This window comes from Pelodiscus sinensis, chromosome 17 (assembly GCF_052426305.1).
Source record: "Pelodiscus sinensis isolate ZL-2025 chromosome 17, ASM5242630v1, whole genome shotgun sequence".
Lineage (NCBI taxonomy): Eukaryota > Metazoa > Chordata > Testudines > Trionychidae > Pelodiscus > Pelodiscus sinensis.
In genome coordinates this window covers 29,780,257-29,800,840 of record NC_143068.1, presented here as the reverse complement: position 1 = coordinate 29,800,840, position 20,584 = coordinate 29,780,257, and the positions used below count along the sequence as shown (strand labels likewise).

Genomic DNA, 20,584 nt, shown 5'->3' with positions numbered 1-20,584 from the left:
TTCCCTTTCCCACCGAACTCCACCTGTATAAAAGCTGATTATAGTACTGTAGTCCGGTACAGTGACTGTCACCCAAAGGGTAAAACCAAAACCATGTCTTTCCAACATGTTTAATATGGCCTAAGTCACCTAGTTTGGAGCCAGATGGGATGAACGCCCCCAAATGGCAAGTCAGCATGTGTAGGCATTTGGTATGTATTCCTTACGAAGTCGACAGAAGCGTTTCTCCCATTGACCTCTCGCTGTGGCCTCAGAAAATCGACATAAGATACGTTGACTCCAGCAATGCAATTGTCATAGCTGGAATTACAACTCTTACATCGATTTTTCTCTGCCAGTCCTGCCTTAGTCTTTTTTTGCCCTCCTTTGCTTTTTGAAGAAACCCTCCACTAGTCATTATGAAAGGTGATATGGATGTGCAGCAATTTGTTGTCCTACTGTGGTTCAGAAAGCCAAAACATTCAGATTGGCCAGCCACCGGTAAGCCTGGGTCACAGTACACCTGTTCATTGAAATACAGGTAGCTCACATGCTAATTTTATTTCTTCTTTTTCTTTTCTCCCTCCTTCCACCCCTTTTGCTGTTTTTCTTTCTCTTATCCCTTTTGTTTTCTTGGGTGAAAACACTTGAAAAGCTCGCAAGCGCAAACGTATGGTGCTTCCAGGTATGAAGTGCATGTGAATCTGAAACCATGTTATGTCACTCCTCCTTCGTCTGGGACCATAACGTGCTAAGCTTGTAATGTAACCAAAACCCAGGGGTTTTGGTTTTGGTTTTTTAAAAGAAAAGCTCCAAAATCAACCTCCCCACTCAACTGTCTGTGGGCTATGTCTATGCGTCTTCATCAACATTCTAACCGGTGGTTTGCACAGCTGTCGGGAAACAGTACACCTAAGTGGCAATATAAGGAAGGAGAAGAGGAGATTGCTAAATGAGTTTGGTTTTCTTAGCTCAAGTTATGAGCATCTTCAAATTCATAGGACATTTAACCAGAAAACTCCCCTTCTCTTCTACCCTTTTCCCATTGCTTTTTTTTGTTTCCATCTCACAACTTTTCCTCTTCTTCACCCCTTTTTATTCCTCTCCAACCCTTTCTTACCTCAATCCACTCGTTGTTGAAGCTGCTATGGTCACTAGCTACTAATGAAGACATGTTAAACCCAAGTGACTGTTCTTGACTTCACCTGACAGACTATGCTAGCTATTGAAGGGGCAATTTAACTTCCACAAGGTTTATGAGCGTTATTGGCAATTCAGTAGATGTTGCTTTTCCCTTTGAATCTCAGCTAGAGCTGAGTGAACTGTCTGAATAATTTGTTCAGTGGGTCTAACCTTTTGGGGCCTGCCAAGTTAAAGGATATATATGTGATACACGTAAAAGATTTATTATGAATAAATATTATCCCAGTTGCTACTTAAATGTGGATTTTCATATCACAAGGGTATGTTATACATGAGGGAAATCCCAAAGTGCAGTTAATACTTATTTTATGAAGGCCAGTAGTGGTCCCCTATTTGCTGTTTTGCATTTCCTGTTTTTGTTCTCCATTGCCACAGTGAAAAGCCACATAAACTGTATTGATGTCAATGAACTGATGTTGATGTCAATCTGATTTAAGGCCTGTTTTTCCAAAAGCAGCCTCAGTTTTGGTAGTTGCAAGTTTTACAGCCACATTTCATAGAATCCTAGAACACTAGAATTGGAAGGGACCTGGAGAGGTCATCAAGTCCAGTCCCCTGCCCTCACGGCAGGACCAAGCACCACCTGGTAGATGTCTGTCTAACTTACTCTTAAATGTCTCCAGTGATGGAGATTCCACAACCTCCCTAGGCAATTTATTCCAGTGTTTAACCATCCTGACAGTTAGAAACTTTTTCCTAATGTCCAAACTAAACCTCCCTTGCTGCAAATTTAAGCCCATTGCTTCTTGTCCTGTCATCAGAAGTCAAGGAGAACAATTTTTCTCCCTCTAGTTTTGGGCTTCTTGTGGTACCATGGACTCCACCTAGCTCTGACATCTACTACACATCGCTCTGTTTCTCAGTCTTCCTCTCTCCCTCCCTGGAGCTGCATTATGAAATAATGACTATTTGTGTGTGTGTATGTGTGTGCGTGTGTGTGTGCATGCGTGTGCGCGCACGCACTGCTTTGTACAGCTGTCTTCCTTGTGTTGTCTTTTGTGATGGGATTGTATTTTGTATCAGAGAGCTTTGAGGCATGAGAACTCCACGGTTCTGGCTCTGTTGAATATTTGTGCTCCCAGCAACAGTAATGTTGTGCTCCTTTTGTTGTGGGCAGGGAATGCCTGGTGTTAGTGTTGTGTGTCTTGTGCTGGGTCAACAAGAGCAGGGTGGGCAATGTAAAGGGAGAGACGGGAAAATAAACTCTGGAGTTACAGGTACGAATCAGTGGGGCCTGCTCAGCGGGAAGTAATTCTGACCTGTTGCTGTGTTGGGTAGCATGAGCCGTGTGCATTAACTTGGTGTGTGCATCGTCTTGCCTAATGGGTCTTGTAACAGAACCATGCACCTTGCAAGTGACTATACTGCAGCTGTCAGTGTGTCTCCCAATGTGTGTAGATAGACCCGCTCAGCTCTGCTTGAGTGGTGCACTAAAAATACCAATGTGGGCTTTGCAGCCCTGACAGCAGCAAGGCCCCCTGGGTCCATACTTCAGTGGCTAGCCTGGGTCACGGCCCAGACCACTATTTGTAGCATGCTAGTGCATGTCTGTCTAGCCAAGCTGGGAGGCACGCTCCCACCTGCCGTGTGGGGCGTACTCTTAGAGGTGCTAAACGTCAAGACCCAACCGTGTCTAGTGAAACTCAGCCAAACCAATGTTGTTTGTGGTTAGCGGAGCCCTCCATTTTTCTCATCTGAGCTTTATGAAGACATGAAAGCCACAGCCACATGAAAGTCCTGAACTGAGGCCTTGTCTACACTGAAAGGAAGATCGCCGTGGCCACAATCAATTTTCTGGAGCTCGATTTAGCGAGTCTAGTTAAGACTCGCTAAATCAAACTCAGAGGGTGCCCCCACCAGCATCAGTACTCCTCCTTTTGCAGGGAATAAGGGAAGCCAATGGGAGGAAATGCTCCTGTCAGCCTCCCGCTTTGAGGACACCACCAAGCTCACGTTAAAAGTATGTGGACTCCAGCTACATATTCTGCATAGCTTGAGTTGTATACCATAAGCCAAGTGCCAGGTCTAGTGTAGACCTGGCCTGAGAGAGTAGCTCAGGGGTTGGCATGAGAGCTCCAAATGAGGCCGAAGAGCAGTGTTTGGATCTAGATTTTAGGTTCAGCATGGTTTGCTCCTGTGTCTAATGATAATCACCAGAAGACTAGTAAATATTCCTTCTTTTGTGCCCCAAAACACCGCCCGTATGCTGTAGCGCATGGTGACATTTGCAAACTCAATGCTGCATTCAACTGCTGGTGTTTGGAAGCCACACTGTTGAACCTGTCCTATGGAGAGTCATTTGTTTTCAGCAACATGTGAACCTAGTGCCTTTGTTCCTGTGGTCAGCCCAAGTGACTGGGAGTCCACAGGAAGATCTTGAGACCTAGCTCTGGTTGAACTACTGGCTTGCCAAGTCACTCTGGATATGCTATTTGGACTCCTTCTAGTTTGCCTACCCTACTGCTGAAAATAGGGCTGTCGCCAGATGTTTTACTGAAGATGCTGAAAGTAATACACAAAACAAATTAGGTGCACAGCTTCTGGTCAGAATCAAATACATGGTGTGATTGATTTTGTGCACAGCTCGGATACCACCCTGCAAGGAATCTACAAACGCAACTAGCTGACTTGATGACATAATGATGAAATACTTCACACATTACTCCACTGCACTGAGGTCAGTTTGTCCCCGATGGAGGATCTCTAACTCACCAGGATGGCTGTTTCAGCAAAACTCTGGCTCAGAGTTATAAGAGGAATTTGGCTGTGCTTCTGTATAAAAGAAACCAGGCCAATTTTTGAGGCTCTATTTTTTGTGTCAACCTCTTAAATTATGCCTAGAAAGTTTGTGATCACTTCCATTTTGTGCACAATCCACCCCCACACACAATTGTTATTGTCATGGAATGGACTATTGTGCTTTTAATTGTGAGATTTGTGCACATAGCTCTGATGCTCTTATAATCGTATGCGGTCAGCCAAGCAAGACCACTGAAAATGTTACCCTTATGATTTAAAAGTGAAGACCAGTGAACAAAATTATGTCCTGCTTTCTTCCAAGACTGACTGAGAAGGTGTCTAAGAAATGCAGACCAGTGTCTATGTTCCGGGGGATAGCTTATCTGGGAAAGACAGGGGAGTCCAATCCATGTGGAAAATCTAGCTGCTGGAATGCTTCTTGCCCTGTAGTTACTAGAGATCAATCCAGCGAGTGCTAATGGCAAATGCAGGATCTCCTTTACTTGAAGTGTAGAGCCCAGTGTTAGATCTGTGCTGTGAGTGGCACATCTGTACAGAACGCAGACGGCTGCTATATGGGAGGTAATTTTTGTGTTGAGAAGGAGGAGGCATCAGTCCGGGGTGGGTGACTCTCCATTGGATGAGCATAGCTTCCTTAATGTTCTTCCTCTGAGCTTGTCTCCCTATGCCAGGGTTCGACGCGGCAACAATCGATCCACTGGCCATCGATCTCTCATGTCTGCTTAGACATGATAAACTGAACTTGGAGCACTTTCCCAGCGATGCCAGTACGCTTCTCACCCTGGTGTAGCTGGCATTGATGGGAGAGCAGCCCCCACTGACATTACCGCACACAAGATGCTGCAGTAAGTACGTTGACTTCAGCTATGCTCTTGCACAGCTGGAGTCACAAGGATTAGATTATTGGTGGTAGTTAGTGTAGACATGACCTTAGGATGCCAAAAGCTGCATAGGGATATGGCTAGCTAGGGCTTGTCCACATGGCTGCTTCAGACAATGTAACTTATGTCACTCTGGGTAGGAAAACACCCCACCTCCCTGAGTGACATAAGTTACATCTACTTAATGTGCTGTCTACACTCTGCCATGTTGGCAAAAGACATTCTCCCACCGACATAGCTGCCACCTTCCGTTAAAGTGGAGTAATTACGTCAACAGGGGAGCGCTTTCCCATCGACATAGGGCGTCTTCCCCAGACGTGGATGCAGCTGTGCTGTTATAGCACAATAGTGAAGTCGAGCCCTTGCACAAGTTCCAGGCTTTGCTGTCTCTTATCTGGGCCCATTTATTTCAGGCAAGAGCATTATACACTCACTGCCTCTGGTAAGGCTGCCTACAGCAGATAGAACAGCCCAGGTGAAGCATGTACATAATGCTGCTGTTCCACTGGGAGTCTCTAGATCTCTCCTGACCATGACCTCTCCGTCCTCCCAGCAGTACGCACTAAACCCTTTGGTTGTCACTGGCAGGATGCAGGGTTGGTTATCTGTTATCAGTGCTGATTTCGTGCCCTCTGGGAAGACATGCTGGAAGGAACCGTTTCCAACATTGACAAGGACACACCAGGGTCATGCAAAGAAAGTCACAAATAGTGGATTTGTCCCATCTGACCCTGAGCACAGAGTCCCTGAGCAGATGCTTAAGTGGATGCTGCTCTTTCTCGTCGTGTGTGTCCCGTCTCCTGACACCTCCAGTCCTCTGTGCTCTCAGCTGAGAACTCAACTGTGAATAGCAATGTAAAGTATTTATAGAGCCGCCCTCAGATCCCAACAGGTTTCGTGGAGTCACAGGAGCACTCTTTCTGCCCTGTACGTTTTATAGCATTTCTCCTTCCCTCCTACTAATGGACATAAAGGCAGCCAGCACAGTTAATACCTTCTGTGTCATTCCACCTGAATAGATTTTATGTTGGTAGAAAGATAAAGCCAGAGAGGCAACATTTTTCATGAATCAGCAGATGGTCAGTGTGATAGGGTCTGTCTTTTTCAGTAAGTTTCAGATCCCAGATGAGGAAGAAGCCTCAATTCTACCTTAGGATACAGGGCAATTCTATTTTAGGATACATGGATTTTGTCTTCACCAGGACACGGGACATGTGAATCAAACATTTGACCAAATCAAAGCTGAACCAAGATGTTTTTTGTTTTGTTTTTTAGTGTAAAAAACTGAGGCTAGTTTCCCTGGATTCTCTCAGCCTCTGGAATTCTGCCATGCTATATGATTCTGACTCTCCCTCCAGGATACCCCCAGTTTTTGGAGCCCTGCCCCCTGGCAACAGGATCGCACTGTAGTATACTTTGAGTACCTCTGCCAGCCCTTCTCTCTGGGGCCTGCAGCTGCAGGGTATCTCTAGCAAAGTAGTGCCAACTGCTAACTAATATGCTGTAACACCTGCTTTGCCAAACGTCACAGAACTGCCTAGAAACAATGGCCACTGCTCAACTTTGGAGAGCTTAGACATACAAGAATGCAAGTGAAATCTCTCTCTCTGGCTATGTCTACACGTCACCGTTCTTCCAGAAACGCAATTTGCATAGCTTTTTCCGCTTCTTTTTGTAGAAGAGGCTTTTCCAACATTTGGCTCATCTACACTGGACCAAATGCCGGGAAAGAAACCTTTTTTGGAACATCCCTTCTTCCTCATAAAACAAGGTTTACAGGGATGCCGGAAAAGCGTGCCTGCTCTTCCGAGAAAAATTTTGGAAGAGCAGATGCATTCCCTGGAGGCGGCAGAGTTTTCCCCTGATACCAGAGTATCCCCGGGGCTGGGAGTTTTCAAGACCTCTGGAGTTATTTCATGTTTCAGAAAATGTGGTAAAGCATCAGGAGCTTAACATGCCTGACTAAAGGACTGGTGTAGACACAGCCTCACTTTCTCAGCTGCACCTGCTTATGGGCACTTTGAAAAGTAGCCTAAAGAGTCCTATTCTTGTTCACTCTCTTTAAGCCCTTCCCCCCAGTGTTGGCAAACCCAGACAGGACACTCGGATTGGTTACAAGTAAGAGGGAGGTGAGGGGAGTTCCCGTGACAGGAAGGGGTGATGTTGTTTCTGCCTGAATGTAACTGTCTCTCTTTGTCTCACTTTAGACTCATTCCGCCTCTGAACCAGCTGGAACTCCTGAGGAACCTGAAGAGCAAATCAGGACTGACTTTCAGGTTAGCAACAGAGCTAGGAGAGCTCATAAAACACCCAGTGAGCAAACTATCTGCCTGCCCAGGCCTGGGAATTCTGGATACCCGGATGTTGGTATGGAACGGGTCATACAGTGCTTTGGCTCCGCCCCCTCCCCACACTTGAAAACCCCTTTGCATCACTCTTCCCTACATTGTCTCCTATTAAACGTTCCCTGGGTGTTGAGTTGAGAAGAGAAAGCAATATCTTGTGAGGTAACGCCGGGAGTCGATTCCTTTACTTGACGTAAATAAGAGATACAGGGCTTGAGTCTCTTGACTTAAGTGAAGTTACTCCTGATTATCACTGGTGTGAGATAATGTACCCATGTACGTCATCTGATGTACACATGTATGGAGCATGCTGCTCTTTCTGCAGCCCACTAAATCTCACACTTCAGCTGCTTCCTCAGAACTGCTCACATTGAATTAGTAGCTGAGAAATGGAAGGGACTTTTGCTGGGGTCTGTCCTCCACCAGCCAGAAAGCCTGGATGCTATATACAGATTTATTTTTCTTAAGTAGCCAGGTGAAAAACACCAGCCAATGGGTATTAATGGACATAAATCAAAAGCAACCCACACATTTTCGGTAGGTTTTCTGTGACCTGTTAGAAAGGACTGAATTGAGGAGTGTCCCACTGCAATTTGTATCTTCAGAATGGTTTTTAGAGAGGATCCCCTGTCATTAACTAAGAAAGCTCACTACCCTCGGTGGCCTGCCGCCCTCCCCCCGCCCCAAGAAGGAGTCCCTGAAAGCTGCAGCGTTGTACTTAATCATGGTCCCCATTCTGGCTACCTGGCCAGACTGAGCAAAGTGACAAAGGGGGCTGGGAGTTTTTCAGACCTCTGGAGGTATTTCATATTTCAGAAAATGTGGTAAAGCATCAGGAGCTTAACATGCCTGACTAAAGGACTTTACCATTTGTACGTTTAATCCCAGGAGTGGGCGTGGCTTCTGGCTTGGTTGTAGATGGCATCTTTGAAATATGTTCCTCCAGGCCCTGGATCATGGTTGCTCTCTAAAGGGGAGTTGGATGTGACTTTTCAACCCCGTACATCGGTGCCACATTTTTACTACCTACAGTGGTCACTGCTAAGCAGAGCAAGGCCTGGGGTATCTGCATTTGTATTTCCCCTAGAGTTTTAGGAAATCTGACCCTGGATTTGGATCTGAACTTCCAGAGAGCAAGCTGGTGCTCTGGCTCCAGCAAAACCCTACTCACTGGGAGATGTGAGTCCCTCCCTCTCTCCAAAGGACCAAGTGGCCAATAGCTGTAGGCATGCAGAATGGGGGACAAGGACCAGAAATCAAATTCAGCTCTTCTGGGTGGAAATGCTAAAAACTGCCTCTAGACCACCAGGTCTCTTTTTTGGGGGGGAGAGGGAGGAGGTGAGTGAAGTTCATGAATCTCATCGGACCCCTCGGTGAGACCATCAGACTGGCCTTAACGTGGCCTCTGGCTTTGTACCTGAAATTTGAGAGGTATCATTTAGTTCATTGACTTAGCTTGTGCTCCTCTTTCAAAGAGCAGTTGCCAAAGATAATTTGATAATATGAAACAACGTCTCCTAGATGTTAGTGTCACAGGCCCACGTAAGCCAGCAAAATAAACTAATGCAGCTCAGAATGATTACCTGGACTTTCATAACATAGGAAAACAGCCCTTTGCTGTGCCAAGCAAAATAATGTTAGGTCCCTGGCAGGCCAGGATTCTTCAATGGAAGAGAGGGAGAGCCTGCTTTCCCTGTCACAGCTTCACCCACAACTGGCCCTTGAAAGATGCAGCCAATTCTTTTTATCTTGTCCGCTGAGCCCTGATTGGCCTCTGCCTGCTCCTGGCCCTTCTAGCTACAGGAGGACCAAGTCTCACTGGTTCTACCAGCACCCGATCCTTGAGAGGTCTCTGTAAATAACTCCTGGAGGCCCAAACTTGCTTTTCTTCAAAGGACCTCTTTGCCGAGAGAGGTGTGCAAAGTGTAGGCAGGGCCACTGGGAGGGGGCAGCAAATGCCTGGAACAGCCTGTCAGTCAGTTCTAAGCCTAAGAGCGGAAAGGAAAGCTTATGAAAGGTCTGGGAAAATCAGTGTTTAGAATCAAACTCAGGGAGCGAAATTTTCAAAGGAGCACGACCATTGGCTAGCCCTATAAAACCCTCATTTGCTCATGCATGTGGCGTAGAACTCAGGGCTGCATCGGAATCTCTGTGCACAAAGACACAGGCATTGTGACTTTTCAACCCCGTACATCTTGGGTGTCTCCTCCCAAGGTTGTGTGAATCTGTGGCTATCTTCTCTCCAGTCCAGAAGGCCCAGGAGTAAGTGCTCTGTGCCCTCCCTTCGCCCCACCTCACTTGGTTGTACAGGTTGACGCTTACTCTCTGGTCCAGCAACATCCGTGGTCTGGCATGATTTCCGTCAGTTGGATGTGCACTTAGCGTGGGTGTGGCCAAGTATCCCTGCAGTCCCATAAAGTTTGTTTACAGCCACCAGTCCTGGCTCTCAGCTTTCTGTGCTGTTACTTAGCTCTAATTTACCCCTCCAGGTTTTCTAGATTCCTATCACAAGGGTATGAATAAAAACATTGACTGGATGGCCCGTTACATTCCACATCCTAAAAAGCAAACAATGGGTACTTAAGAACTATTTACAACTTCTCTATCAGTTTCATGTAGCATGGAGATTCTAATTGACTAGTTCCCTTTTTTCCCCTTCTCTCTCCTCCTCCCCCCCCCCCCCCATCTCCTATTTATTTTGAAACTGGACCTTTAGTAATTCCATTCATCTGAAGAAGTGGGCTGTGCCTATAAAAGCTCATGATACCATCTACATGTTTTGTTAGTTTTTAAGGTGCTACCAAGACTATTTGTTGTTTCTTTAAGTTTTTCTAAGAGCCTAGTAAGCAGTGGACAATATTGGACAATATTGACCTCCCATGGTTCAGCACATTCTCTGGTTCTGAGGGTGCCGTACTAGAGAGGTTCAGCCTGTACTGTTTGGTACAGTCCTTTCATTGTGTTTTAACAGGGAAGGTAGCCGCCTCCTTCCCACCTGACACCACTGCTAATGTGCTATTGCTTCTGTTTAAAGGAAAGAGCAGCAGCCTGAGCCATCACCCAGGTCTGTATCCCTGCCAACATGCCATTCCCATGCTTTACACGTGTGTGAGAGCGCGCTATGTATGCCTGCACCAGCAAGGAGCTGAGCACCATGCCAACAAGCATAGTGGTTGTACATGCTTGTTCTGTGCCATGGAACATGTCTCTGTGTGTCATCCATATCTGTAACGCTGGGCCTGACATTGGATTTTCCTTCTTTTCAGTATCTCTGGGCTATATTTTGTAGCTGTGGGGGCTATACTGGCATCAGGTGAAGTTTGAGGGGTGTCCAATTTGCCCTCAGAAATGTGTTTTGTCACAGACTGATTTCTTCTGAGCTCTTGGCAGAGGTGTGTCCAGGATACAGGGGAAAAACGGGATTGTTGTATGCCTCTCTTTCCAGAATCAGGGAGCAGAAAGAATCATGCAGAGCCAATATAAACGCTTTATGTCCTGTTCCCCTGCCACTCTACATCTACCTATCCTTCTGTCCTTGTACCAGAAAAGCAAAGCATGCTCTATCTCACATCCTCAGAACTCTGCCAGGCCATGGATTGGGAGAAATGTAGCATTGCCCGATGTCTGCTGGTCCTCCATGCCATACAATCGCCTTCTACTTCAGCAGCTCCAAATACCTTCTAACATATCCCTGCTAGCTCCTTTTGCAGCACCAAGTTGTGGAATAACTGATTCTATTCGACGGACTAAATTCCGTGGATTTACTCATTGAGTTGAGGTGGAGTTTTGCTTACGAAAATCTTCAGGATTTGGCCCAATACAATTATAGAGCACTGGCATAATATTGTATACCTGTTTCAAACCACCACTGCAAAACACAGAGGATCCTATTAGCATGATTGACAGTAGCTATTGGAACGAAGTCTAGAATCGCACAGAGTTAGGGTACTTTCCACTGGATCACAGAAGTCTCTGCTTTAGAGCATGCTTACTAATATTTAGGAATAATGTTATGTGACAGATGTTTTTGCATAACAGTAGATATTCCTCATTTACTATCCAACTCAACATAGTTAATTGCGTATCTGACCAGTTTATGATCTAAGTATGTCAAGGAGACTTTATTATTGGATCTAAACACTTGTTGCAATCACAAACATTACAGATACAACAAGACAATTCTCAGATGCTCAGAACCATCTAAGGATGGTGGAGTTGTATTGTCTGTAAAGGCCCACTACACTTTTCAATGGAAGGGGCTAGAAACATGAACTTTTTCCTAGCACAAAGTCTGGTAAAGGGGATTTAAGTAGATAAGCTGCCAGCTAAGAAGATGAAATGCCCAGCTTTACTTTTATTTCCACTTTATCTCCTGCCTGTCACTCATCTGAGCTTTTCTTTGCATGTAGGAGGACCTCCAAAGTTCTCCATCCACAAGCTACCAAATCAATCTAATCACCATCACATTTTCACAATTCAGCTCTTATTTCCTCCTGCTTTGTGGCCTAACCTTTTTGCAGTGAGAAGGAATGCAACCTCCCGGCCACCATTCCAATTCAGATATCACCAGCAAGGAGAACAACACTGTGAGTGCTTTCCTGGAAGAGACCAAGTGTCAAATCTTGGCCCCCGATACCACTGAATCCAGGGGAGCTGGGATGTCATTCCAAGAATCTGGCTTATCCGGTATCCTGACTTGCCAGTGCCATATGTTGGGGTGCTTCAGAGGAAAAAATAAAATCCTCAGCCTGCACCTTTTTGTGCCATGGAGAAGAATCTCTACTTGGTCACTGCTGAGGTTCTGTTTATACCATGAAGTCTGAGGATCGATAGCCCTTTGTGATTTTATATTAGCCTGTGTAATGGTAACTGCAGATGCTATCCTTAATCGTAGAAGATGTTTCTTTTAATCTCACTAGCATCTGCAGCAGTAAATTTCACAGCTTAATACACGTGTTAAAATAATATTTCTCTTTAGTGGTCTTATTTTTTCCCTTTTAATTGTATCCAGTACCCTTTTTGTTTTTATGTTAAAGGGGGAAGTAAATAGGAGTGGCACAGTTGGTCTTTTCTTTCCTGTTCATTATTTAATATAACTTCCTCACCTGTCTCCTTTCTTAGCACTCCTAAGTTTTCGTAGTTCTTATAATATTCCCCTCATGCCTCTAATCATTTTTGTTACTCTTCTAAGAAAGTGGCTGCGCTGGATTATTCAGAGTTGAGGGGGTACCGTTTACTTCCATAATGGCCTTAGAATAGCTTCCATATCATTCTCAACAGTCTCCTTAATGCAGCCAAATCTTCCTCCCCCCACCCCCAATATTTTGCTAGCATAATAATCCTTCCTTCCACCCCATTACACTGACACTGCTGTAGAATGGATGAAGGCGGTTCACAGAGAGCAGCACATCTTCCCATGGGAGGGCTGAAATTGCCAATCTTCTCAGTGCCCATAAGGAAATTTTCCCTTCAAGAGAGACGTCGGGACCCTTTACACACACACCTGAATATCCTACTCACATTCAGTAGCACCAAAAAGTCCCATAGAAGCCAGTGTATACTCTGCAGGATCTTGCCTCTAATTTCACATGCAGTGCACTTACGCCCCCATGGATTCAATTATTAATTTGTTGATTATTTATATTATGGCATAAGGGCTCCAAACGTGCATCAAAGCCCGATATACTAGGGGCTGTTCAGAATTGACAGTCAATGCCAGTGTTCCCTGTAAGCTCTACGCTCGGGCGGCCACCCAGCAGAGATGAAAACGCTACCCAGCAGAGATGAAAACTCCGCCCCGCTGCTTAGCACAGTGCTCAAGTCTGGTAGCAGCTGACAGCATGTGTATCAACTGGTGGTGCACATCCACACGTCAGTGCACACCACAAAATGTATTCCACACATGCATGGGGAAAAATTAGAACATCGGTCCATGCCCCTTTACACATAATGCAGTTACGCTGTTTAGGGTTTTTATATTACTATACAACTCTCTAGTGTCTTCTTTTTGTTAATTACTAAGGGAGGTCATTTATTTTGCCTTGCATTTGAATTGGGCACTGCAGCTTGGAGATGGCTTTTGTCTTTGCTTTGCCATTTCTGTTTTGTTTGACACTCAAGCTTGTCTGCATTCATCCCGTGACCAAGCACTGTGAAGTTGTTTGCTGATCAACTCTTAAGAAACATAAGTTCTGTGGCCTGTAGTGCAGGTTGTGATGGACACAAACCATGCTGGTATTTGTCTACATTTTTTTTTAAAACTCCTCATAAAAAGGCTGCTCTGTTGCAAAGTGCTTTGGGTACTGACTGTCCATCTGCATCGCAATTGGCTTATGACAGGGAAGGGGAAGCAGCCTCTTTATGAGCTGTGATCGCTCCCTCTCAAAGAACACACTTCTCTTGTGTCTCTTTCAACGGGGAGACGGAAGCACGGCCAGTTGGCCCTGCCTCATAGCCAAAGGGGAAGCAGAAGGATTGTGGTGTGATTTTTCTCACGATGCCTACAAAACAAGGCTTACTATTCAAATAGGGTAATGGGATGTGGTTATTCACGTACTAACCAGGCTGAAATTTTAGTGTAGCATCTTGTCTCTGCTTATTTTTGACCACAGAGTTAAGGGGTCCCACCTATGATCCAGCTAGGGCTATGGAGATTCCCATATGAAATATATAAATCAGATGTTCTTTAAAACTAGTTTGCCCACCCCTGCCACAGATGCTGAACAAAAGGGCCTCCGTGGGCCAGATCTGTCTCACCAAGTGGATTGATCAGGCCTGCGGAGGTCCTGCTGCTCCCCTGCTCCAGGCCAATCAGGCCCTAGGGACGGGGGAGCACACGGTGTTTAGAGTCAACTCTGGCAGCTGACTCTAAGTGCCTCGTGCCAGAGGGCAGAGAGCAAGAGACTTCGTGCTCCCTTCCCTGCCCCCAGGCCAATCAGGGCCTGGGGGCGGGGGTAAACACGCAAAGTCTCCTCCTGCCCTGCAAGGGGTTCAGCACTTAAGAGTTAACCTCAGCTGGGTGAGGGCAGATTTCACATGCTCCCCACCCACAGACCAATCAGGGTCTGTGGGCGGGGAAACATGAAGTGTCCTGGCCCCGCCCCTTCTGGACAAATTTCTGACGTGGCCCCCTGGTCAAAAATTATTGCCCACCCCAGACCTATAGGCATCTGTGATGAGATTTATGCCCTTCCTTTTGTAATTTTTAGGGTAGGATTGGGCAGCATGAAAATAAAACCCACAACCAAAAAGAGAGTAAAAAAAAAAAAAAAAAACCCAGGGAAAATTCTAGGGACCTGTAGAGTTGGAAGGAGTAGATTACATGCCCCCGCATGAGTCAGGGTCACCAGCAATAGTGTAAATCACCCTCACAACCAGATTTAAAGATCATCTTCAAGCTGTTCATTGTGGTTCCCCATCTCAATTCCATTGAAGTCACTGTTAACGCGAATGGGTGCAGGATTGGGTCCCTCTGCAATGTATTTATTTCAAAATATGTGTGTAGTTATTTATAACATTAGACTGTTGTTGTTATTAAAATGGTGTCCGATAGTCATGCTGTGACAGTGTGTCATCTGGGAATAATCAGTTGCCAGAATGGGGGCAGATTATTTGAAAGGAAGGAACTGCTGCTTCCCTTAGAGACTGAAAAGGAGATCGTGAAACCAAGTAACCAGTGTGTCTCTCTCCAAATCAGTGCATGCTGGATATTTGGTGTCCATGATATTATCTGCAGAGCCCAGCTGTATGACTGCCCTGGCAGCTAACCTATCCCCTTTATGTGGATGCTGGGTCTATGTGCCCTGGGCTCATTGCAGATTCCTAACGAAAGAGAGGATGGGTTCTATTTGAACTTGCACTGGATGCGAGAGAGCAGAAAGAATTTTGCAGCTTCCTTCTGGTACTAAACCAGAGCTCCTCAGGCTTCCAAATTCAAATTTAATAAAACAAGGGGGATTTGCAAAGTCATCTAGTAATACCGGAGCACAGCTGTCTGAAGCATTTTCAGGTTACGTCACGTGGGCTACTCCACAACCTTTCTACAAAGAGAAGGCAGTTCCGTGTTATTTTTGGTGACTGGCTAATACATGTTAAAATTCTCTAGTCCGGCACTCTCTGATCCGGCAGCAACCGTGGTCCAGCATGATTTTAGTGAGCTGGATGTCCACTTATCATGGGTGTGGCCAAGTTTTCTACAGCCCCATAAAGTTTGTTTACAGCCACTAGTCCTGACTCTTGGGGTACGTCTAGACTACAGGCTTTTGTCGACAGAAGTTTTGACGACAGATACTGTCGACAAAGAGCGTCTACACCACATTCAGTTCTGTCGACAAAGCAATCTGCTTTGTCGACATGGTAGTGTAGACGCAAAGGACAGTTTACATACAATAACACCTTCTGTCGACAGAAACTCTGTCGACAGAAGGCGTTATGCCTTGTAAAATGAGGTTTACCAGCGTCGACAAAACTGCTGAGTTTTGTCGACGTTATGTCGACAGAACTCAGCGGTAGTGTAGACGCAGGTATAGTTTTGTCAACAAAAGTCCACTTTTGTCGACAAAACCCTGTAGTCTAGACACACCCTCAGTGTTCTGTGCTGTTATTTAGCTCTAATTGACCCCTACATGTCTTCTAAGAGCCTAGCAAGTAGTGGACGTGTTGATAATGCTGCTAGACAATACTGACCTCCCATGGTCGGGCAAATTCTCTGGTTCGGCAGCAACCAGGTCCCGAGGGTGCTGGACTAGAGAGGTTCAACCTGTAGTAGGAAAGTCCCTGAGCACAGAGCAGAGGGTGACTCAGATCAGATACCATGGGAGCTTGATTGATTCATGAACAAGTCCATAATTGCTCCCCCACAAAGTTAGAGGGTTTTTTGGTCCTGATTTGCAACTGATATGAAAAATGGGATTTTGTGCCTTTTGAAATTCTAATTCCTTAGCATGGAGGGATTTGCCACGTTCCTCTCGTGTGGGTTTTAATGCCCCATTTCACACTGCACAGTTGCAAGCACAGAAGGAATAAATAATAACTTAATATTGGAAGAAGAGAAATAAACCTTTTGAAAGGCTTTGGAGGAAATCATGTTTATCCTTCGATGTTAACATGGGCTCCACCTGGTCAAGAAACTGAAAAATCCGATTAAATTTATTTACAAGAAATTAGAGGGGCTCCTTTTTTCCAAGTAGGTGATAGGATCTATCTGATAGACTAATTTTGTCCGTAAAGCCTACATTTGGGGAAGTAATGCAACTCACTGAGCACAGAAGGGGTCATTCCTAATAGTGTTTATTGACTACAGAGCAATTCCTTTCAGGAATCCCACTGAAACAAACAAACAACAGTTTTTCTTAAATGGGCAAATGTTACTGTCCAATCACAAACGCGGCCATTCAAACAGCTGGCTTTGAAACCTAGAAAACAATAAGCAACGTTTCCTGTTTGGCATTTGCTTCCGGGTCTAATCTTTACTCTCCCCTCATTTCCAGTAAAAGCAAACCATGCAGAGAGTCACTATGTGGATGCTGCTCAGGAAACACTAGGTACCACGGGAAATGCGTCGCACGGAACTAATCTAAAGCTGCACGGCTCATTCTCTCTCTACCCTGCTACCACCCGTTCTGATCACTTCCCTGCTTAATAGAGGTACTAGATGAGTAAAACAAATGTCAGAGCCTCCCCTTGTTCTCCTCCGAAATCAGCCATCAGAGGCTTTCTCATCTTCCAGTAATGTGGCACCCAAGAATCAAAAAGAAGATGGGGAAAGATGTAATGCTGACACTGGATATGGGCTAGCGAGCCAGGTAGCAATGAAGGAGGCCAAGAGCGGAGCTTACACAAAGATGGGAACCAGAACATAAAAAAAGTGCACCATCTCTTTACCTAATCCACAGGCCACCCTTGCTTATTATAAAGCAATCTAAATTGAGTAACAGAAAAATCACCAGCTCTCCACCTCTGCCGAACGTTGTTCTTTTGGCTCGCTGCATACTTATGAATGGGCCCTTCCCACTCTTGTGGCATTTGGGAGCATGGCTCACCTATCTAGCACCTCTACTACGCAGCTAGGGAAGGACTAATCTTCCTATTGTAATAGACAGAGGGGATAGAGTGTCGCTCATCTTGTGGGCCTATCTGCTATTTGCATTAAACATGATCCTGCACATGGGTCAAGTGAGGAATAAATAGATAGACCTCAGAGTCGAATGTCTTCTATCCAGATGACATTGTGACTGCTCACCCACTTCAAAGACGTCTCCCGCACTTGTGTTCCTTGACTGTCACTTGTCTGAGGATCATAAGGAATTTCCAGCATCCTTTTATTTTCTTAATGTAAAACCCGTGTCCATGGGTCTCCTGCTCGCATTAGATTAAATTCCCTTTTCCCCAACACTGAATTTATAGGCAGCCTTGTGGTTGAACCACTCATCCCCAGCATTTGCATGCTTGGAATGGTGACAGTGAATTCCCACGGATGTCTTGCAGGATCGCAAGCCCAGGGGCAGCAGGGAGTTGAGTGATGCAGCATGGTTGTGACATGGGATTTGTGCATGCTCTTTTGGGGATCCATTTTGCCCTCGAGATCACCAGTCCTTGTCTCATTGTTAGAAAGCAGTTAAAATCGAATTTGAGTTTTGAACAGATTTCTCTGGTTTTCTCCATGAATTACTCCAAGCTGTATATTTTTCTTTTGTTGGTATTGATTCTTACACACACAGAGTTACACAGATGTAGAAGATTTACGTGGCATTATGCAGCTCCTTAATTCTCATACACACTCTCTCTCTCTCTCTCTCTCTCTCTCTCTCTCTCTCTCTCTCTCTCCTTAACTTTTAGTGCTTTGGGGTGGAGTTGGGGACGAGGAGTCCAATATGCAGGCTGCCCCATGGAGGAAAGACGACCCTAGGTCTCTCTCACTGCAGCAGCATGAGGCTAGGTGAGAGGCACCTCTCTATGGCCATTGCAGCTCCAGTGGACCTGCTGAGGGAGGGGTGCATGTCCCTTGGCTCGGGCAGATCCAGGTTTGTCTCCCTCTTGACTCCCCAGCCAAAGTGAGGAATGCAGCAAACTTGGGCACTTTCCCCTCACTCTCTGATGAAGGGGAACAGCCAGCACTGTTCCCATATGAATGGGGAGGAGGAACTGCAACCCACGACCCCACCCTAAAGGATGCCTTCTGTCTCCTTTTCAGTATGGTGTCATGCATCCCTGTACACATTGCAGGGAGGAAGGAGCTTCAGACTCCCTCCCCCCGCACAACCAAACCCTGACCTTGCTTTAAGTTACGAGAAGAGGAAGCTGCCTACTGAATTTGCTGGTCCTAGCTCTTACCATGTAGGTGGAGTTCTTGAACAAACGGTTGGACAGACAGACAGACTTGCTCCCCCACAGACAAACTCTCAAATATATAGCAGATGCACACCTGTGGTGGATGAGTAGCTTCTAATTTATTTGGGAATATTTTTATTTGCCAGAAGTTCAGAATCAGGAGTAAATCCCATGTCTTAATGGGTGACAATGACAAAAAGCTTCACAACAACCTATTTTCCGTAGTAAGAGTCTTCCATAGCTTAAGGCACAATCTTTGTATGGTCTCCCGTATGTTCTCGCAATGTTACGGCTCCATTGGAGTTTGTTAGGAATCTTGCATCTAGTCAGTTGCAAAGAGATTATTTAATAGCTTTCAGAAGGTCTGCTTCAAAGTAGAGATTTTGTTAATATATTTTTTTCATTCAGAACATTTTTACTTTTGTCTCCAGTTTTTTCATCTACTAGTGCAGATTTTTCTATTCTTGGAGGTATATGCTGGAGAACACTCCTCTCTGCGCATCGGCAATGTTGTCTGTTTAATTTTAGGGATATTTTTGGCACCTTCAAAAAACAGTAATGATATTAATGGCACTTCTTTCTCACCTGTCACTATACAATTCCACATCCTGGAAAACTGGAAACTCTGATTTTTGCTTCTTTGTCTTCTGACATTGTTGTCGATGGGCAAGTGAATTTGTATGACTTCCAGGGATGTCTACTTCCTTATATGCAAAGGCAGGGTATATTGCTATTCACTTTTACTTTCTTTAGAAGAACTCCAACTCCTTCCTTCCCAGTAGAATTTTTCTTTCATTTCTCCCTTCCTTGACTTTTGCTGAAGGAGGAAAGGGACCAATTCAGTAACAAAGAACCCTGCCAAATCTATACAGAATCTCAAGAGGGAGTCTCTATGGGTATATCTAGATTGCACGCTTCTTTCGAAAAAGCTTCTTTTGAACGCGATCATCTAGACAGCCACAACTTTTTCGAAAAAGCAATCTGCTTTTTCGAAAGAGAGAACCTAGGCAATCTGGATGCTCTCTTTTGGAAAAGCCCTGTTTGCAGTCACGAATGCCTTTTTTGAAAGAGTTTTTTACCGCTGTCGACAAAACCGCTGCATTCTTTAAATTTAATTTTGAAAGAACGTGACAGCAGTCTAGATGCAGGTGAAGTTTTTCCAAAAAAAGGCCACTTTTTTTCGAACAAAACAAAACCTTGTAGTCTAGACATAGTGTAAGAATGGAGAACCTCCAACCATAAAGGAATCTTGGCCTTTGGTCTAGCTAGATCTCCTTTATGATTAGCATCAATCATTTTTTGCCAGATTTTGTTGTATAGACGGGGAAGACGAATCTGCAGTCTACCCAGAAAGCCAGGAGCACGAGAAGTGTTGTCACCAATCATAGGAGGAAGTGATGTATGGACTGATAATGGGAAAGGGATGTTGACAGAACAATGGGTTAGCATTGTATGGGGGCAAGAATGGGGAGAAGGGATGCCTGAAATGGAATGTGGGATTTCTCTGAACAATAGTGTCGCTGATTCTGGTTGAATAAAGAATAGGTGAGATTCACTGGTGCGCTGCGCATGCGTACACCGGGCCAACCTGGCTTCATTGGCAAAGAGCAGACAGTGTTCAGACTTTCTAGAAGATAAGGCAAGCGACAGAACATTCTAGAACGTTCTCCCTTAATAGTAGAGCTATCTGCCAGTCATACTGGGGGCAAAAGCTGTGTGTTGGAAACAGCTGAGCCGGAGAATAGCCCAGCTTAGTTGTAAAGTTCTCCCTAAAAATCAGCAATATTTTGTAAACACCTAAGCACAAGGTTAAAAAGTTTTCCTGATTCTCTGTGGAAGCCACATACATTTCTAAGGTGTTTCTTCTTTGTCGTCCCTGCCCAGTCTGGTCTCCCTTGTGGTGATGCTCAGTGGGACTGTGGCCCCTAAGTGCCTAAACCCCTTTTGAAAATGAGACCTAGGCTCCTAAATCAGTGAGGCTTTGCGGCGCTGAGCACAGCAATGCCTGAATACCTTCAAATATTTGGGCCTCAGGCATCAGTGCCACTCGTGTGATGTCAGCTATTTCAGACTCAATGCTGGAGCGAT

General features: G+C 45.2%; 1 protein-coding gene across 1 annotated transcript in view; it reads left to right on the top strand.

Moving 5' to 3' along the window:
• Nucleotides 1-20,584, top strand: part of KCNQ2 (potassium voltage-gated channel subfamily Q member 2) — a 165,742-nt gene that overhangs the window by 110,519 nt on the left and 34,639 nt on the right. The window contains exons 9-10 of the mRNA XM_075901038.2: nt 7,031-7,099; nt 10,203-10,232. Of these exons, the coding sequence (XP_075757153.1) occupies nt 7,031-7,099; nt 10,203-10,232 (99 nt within the window). The remainder of the gene's footprint in view (nt 1-7,030; nt 7,100-10,202; nt 10,233-20,584) is intronic.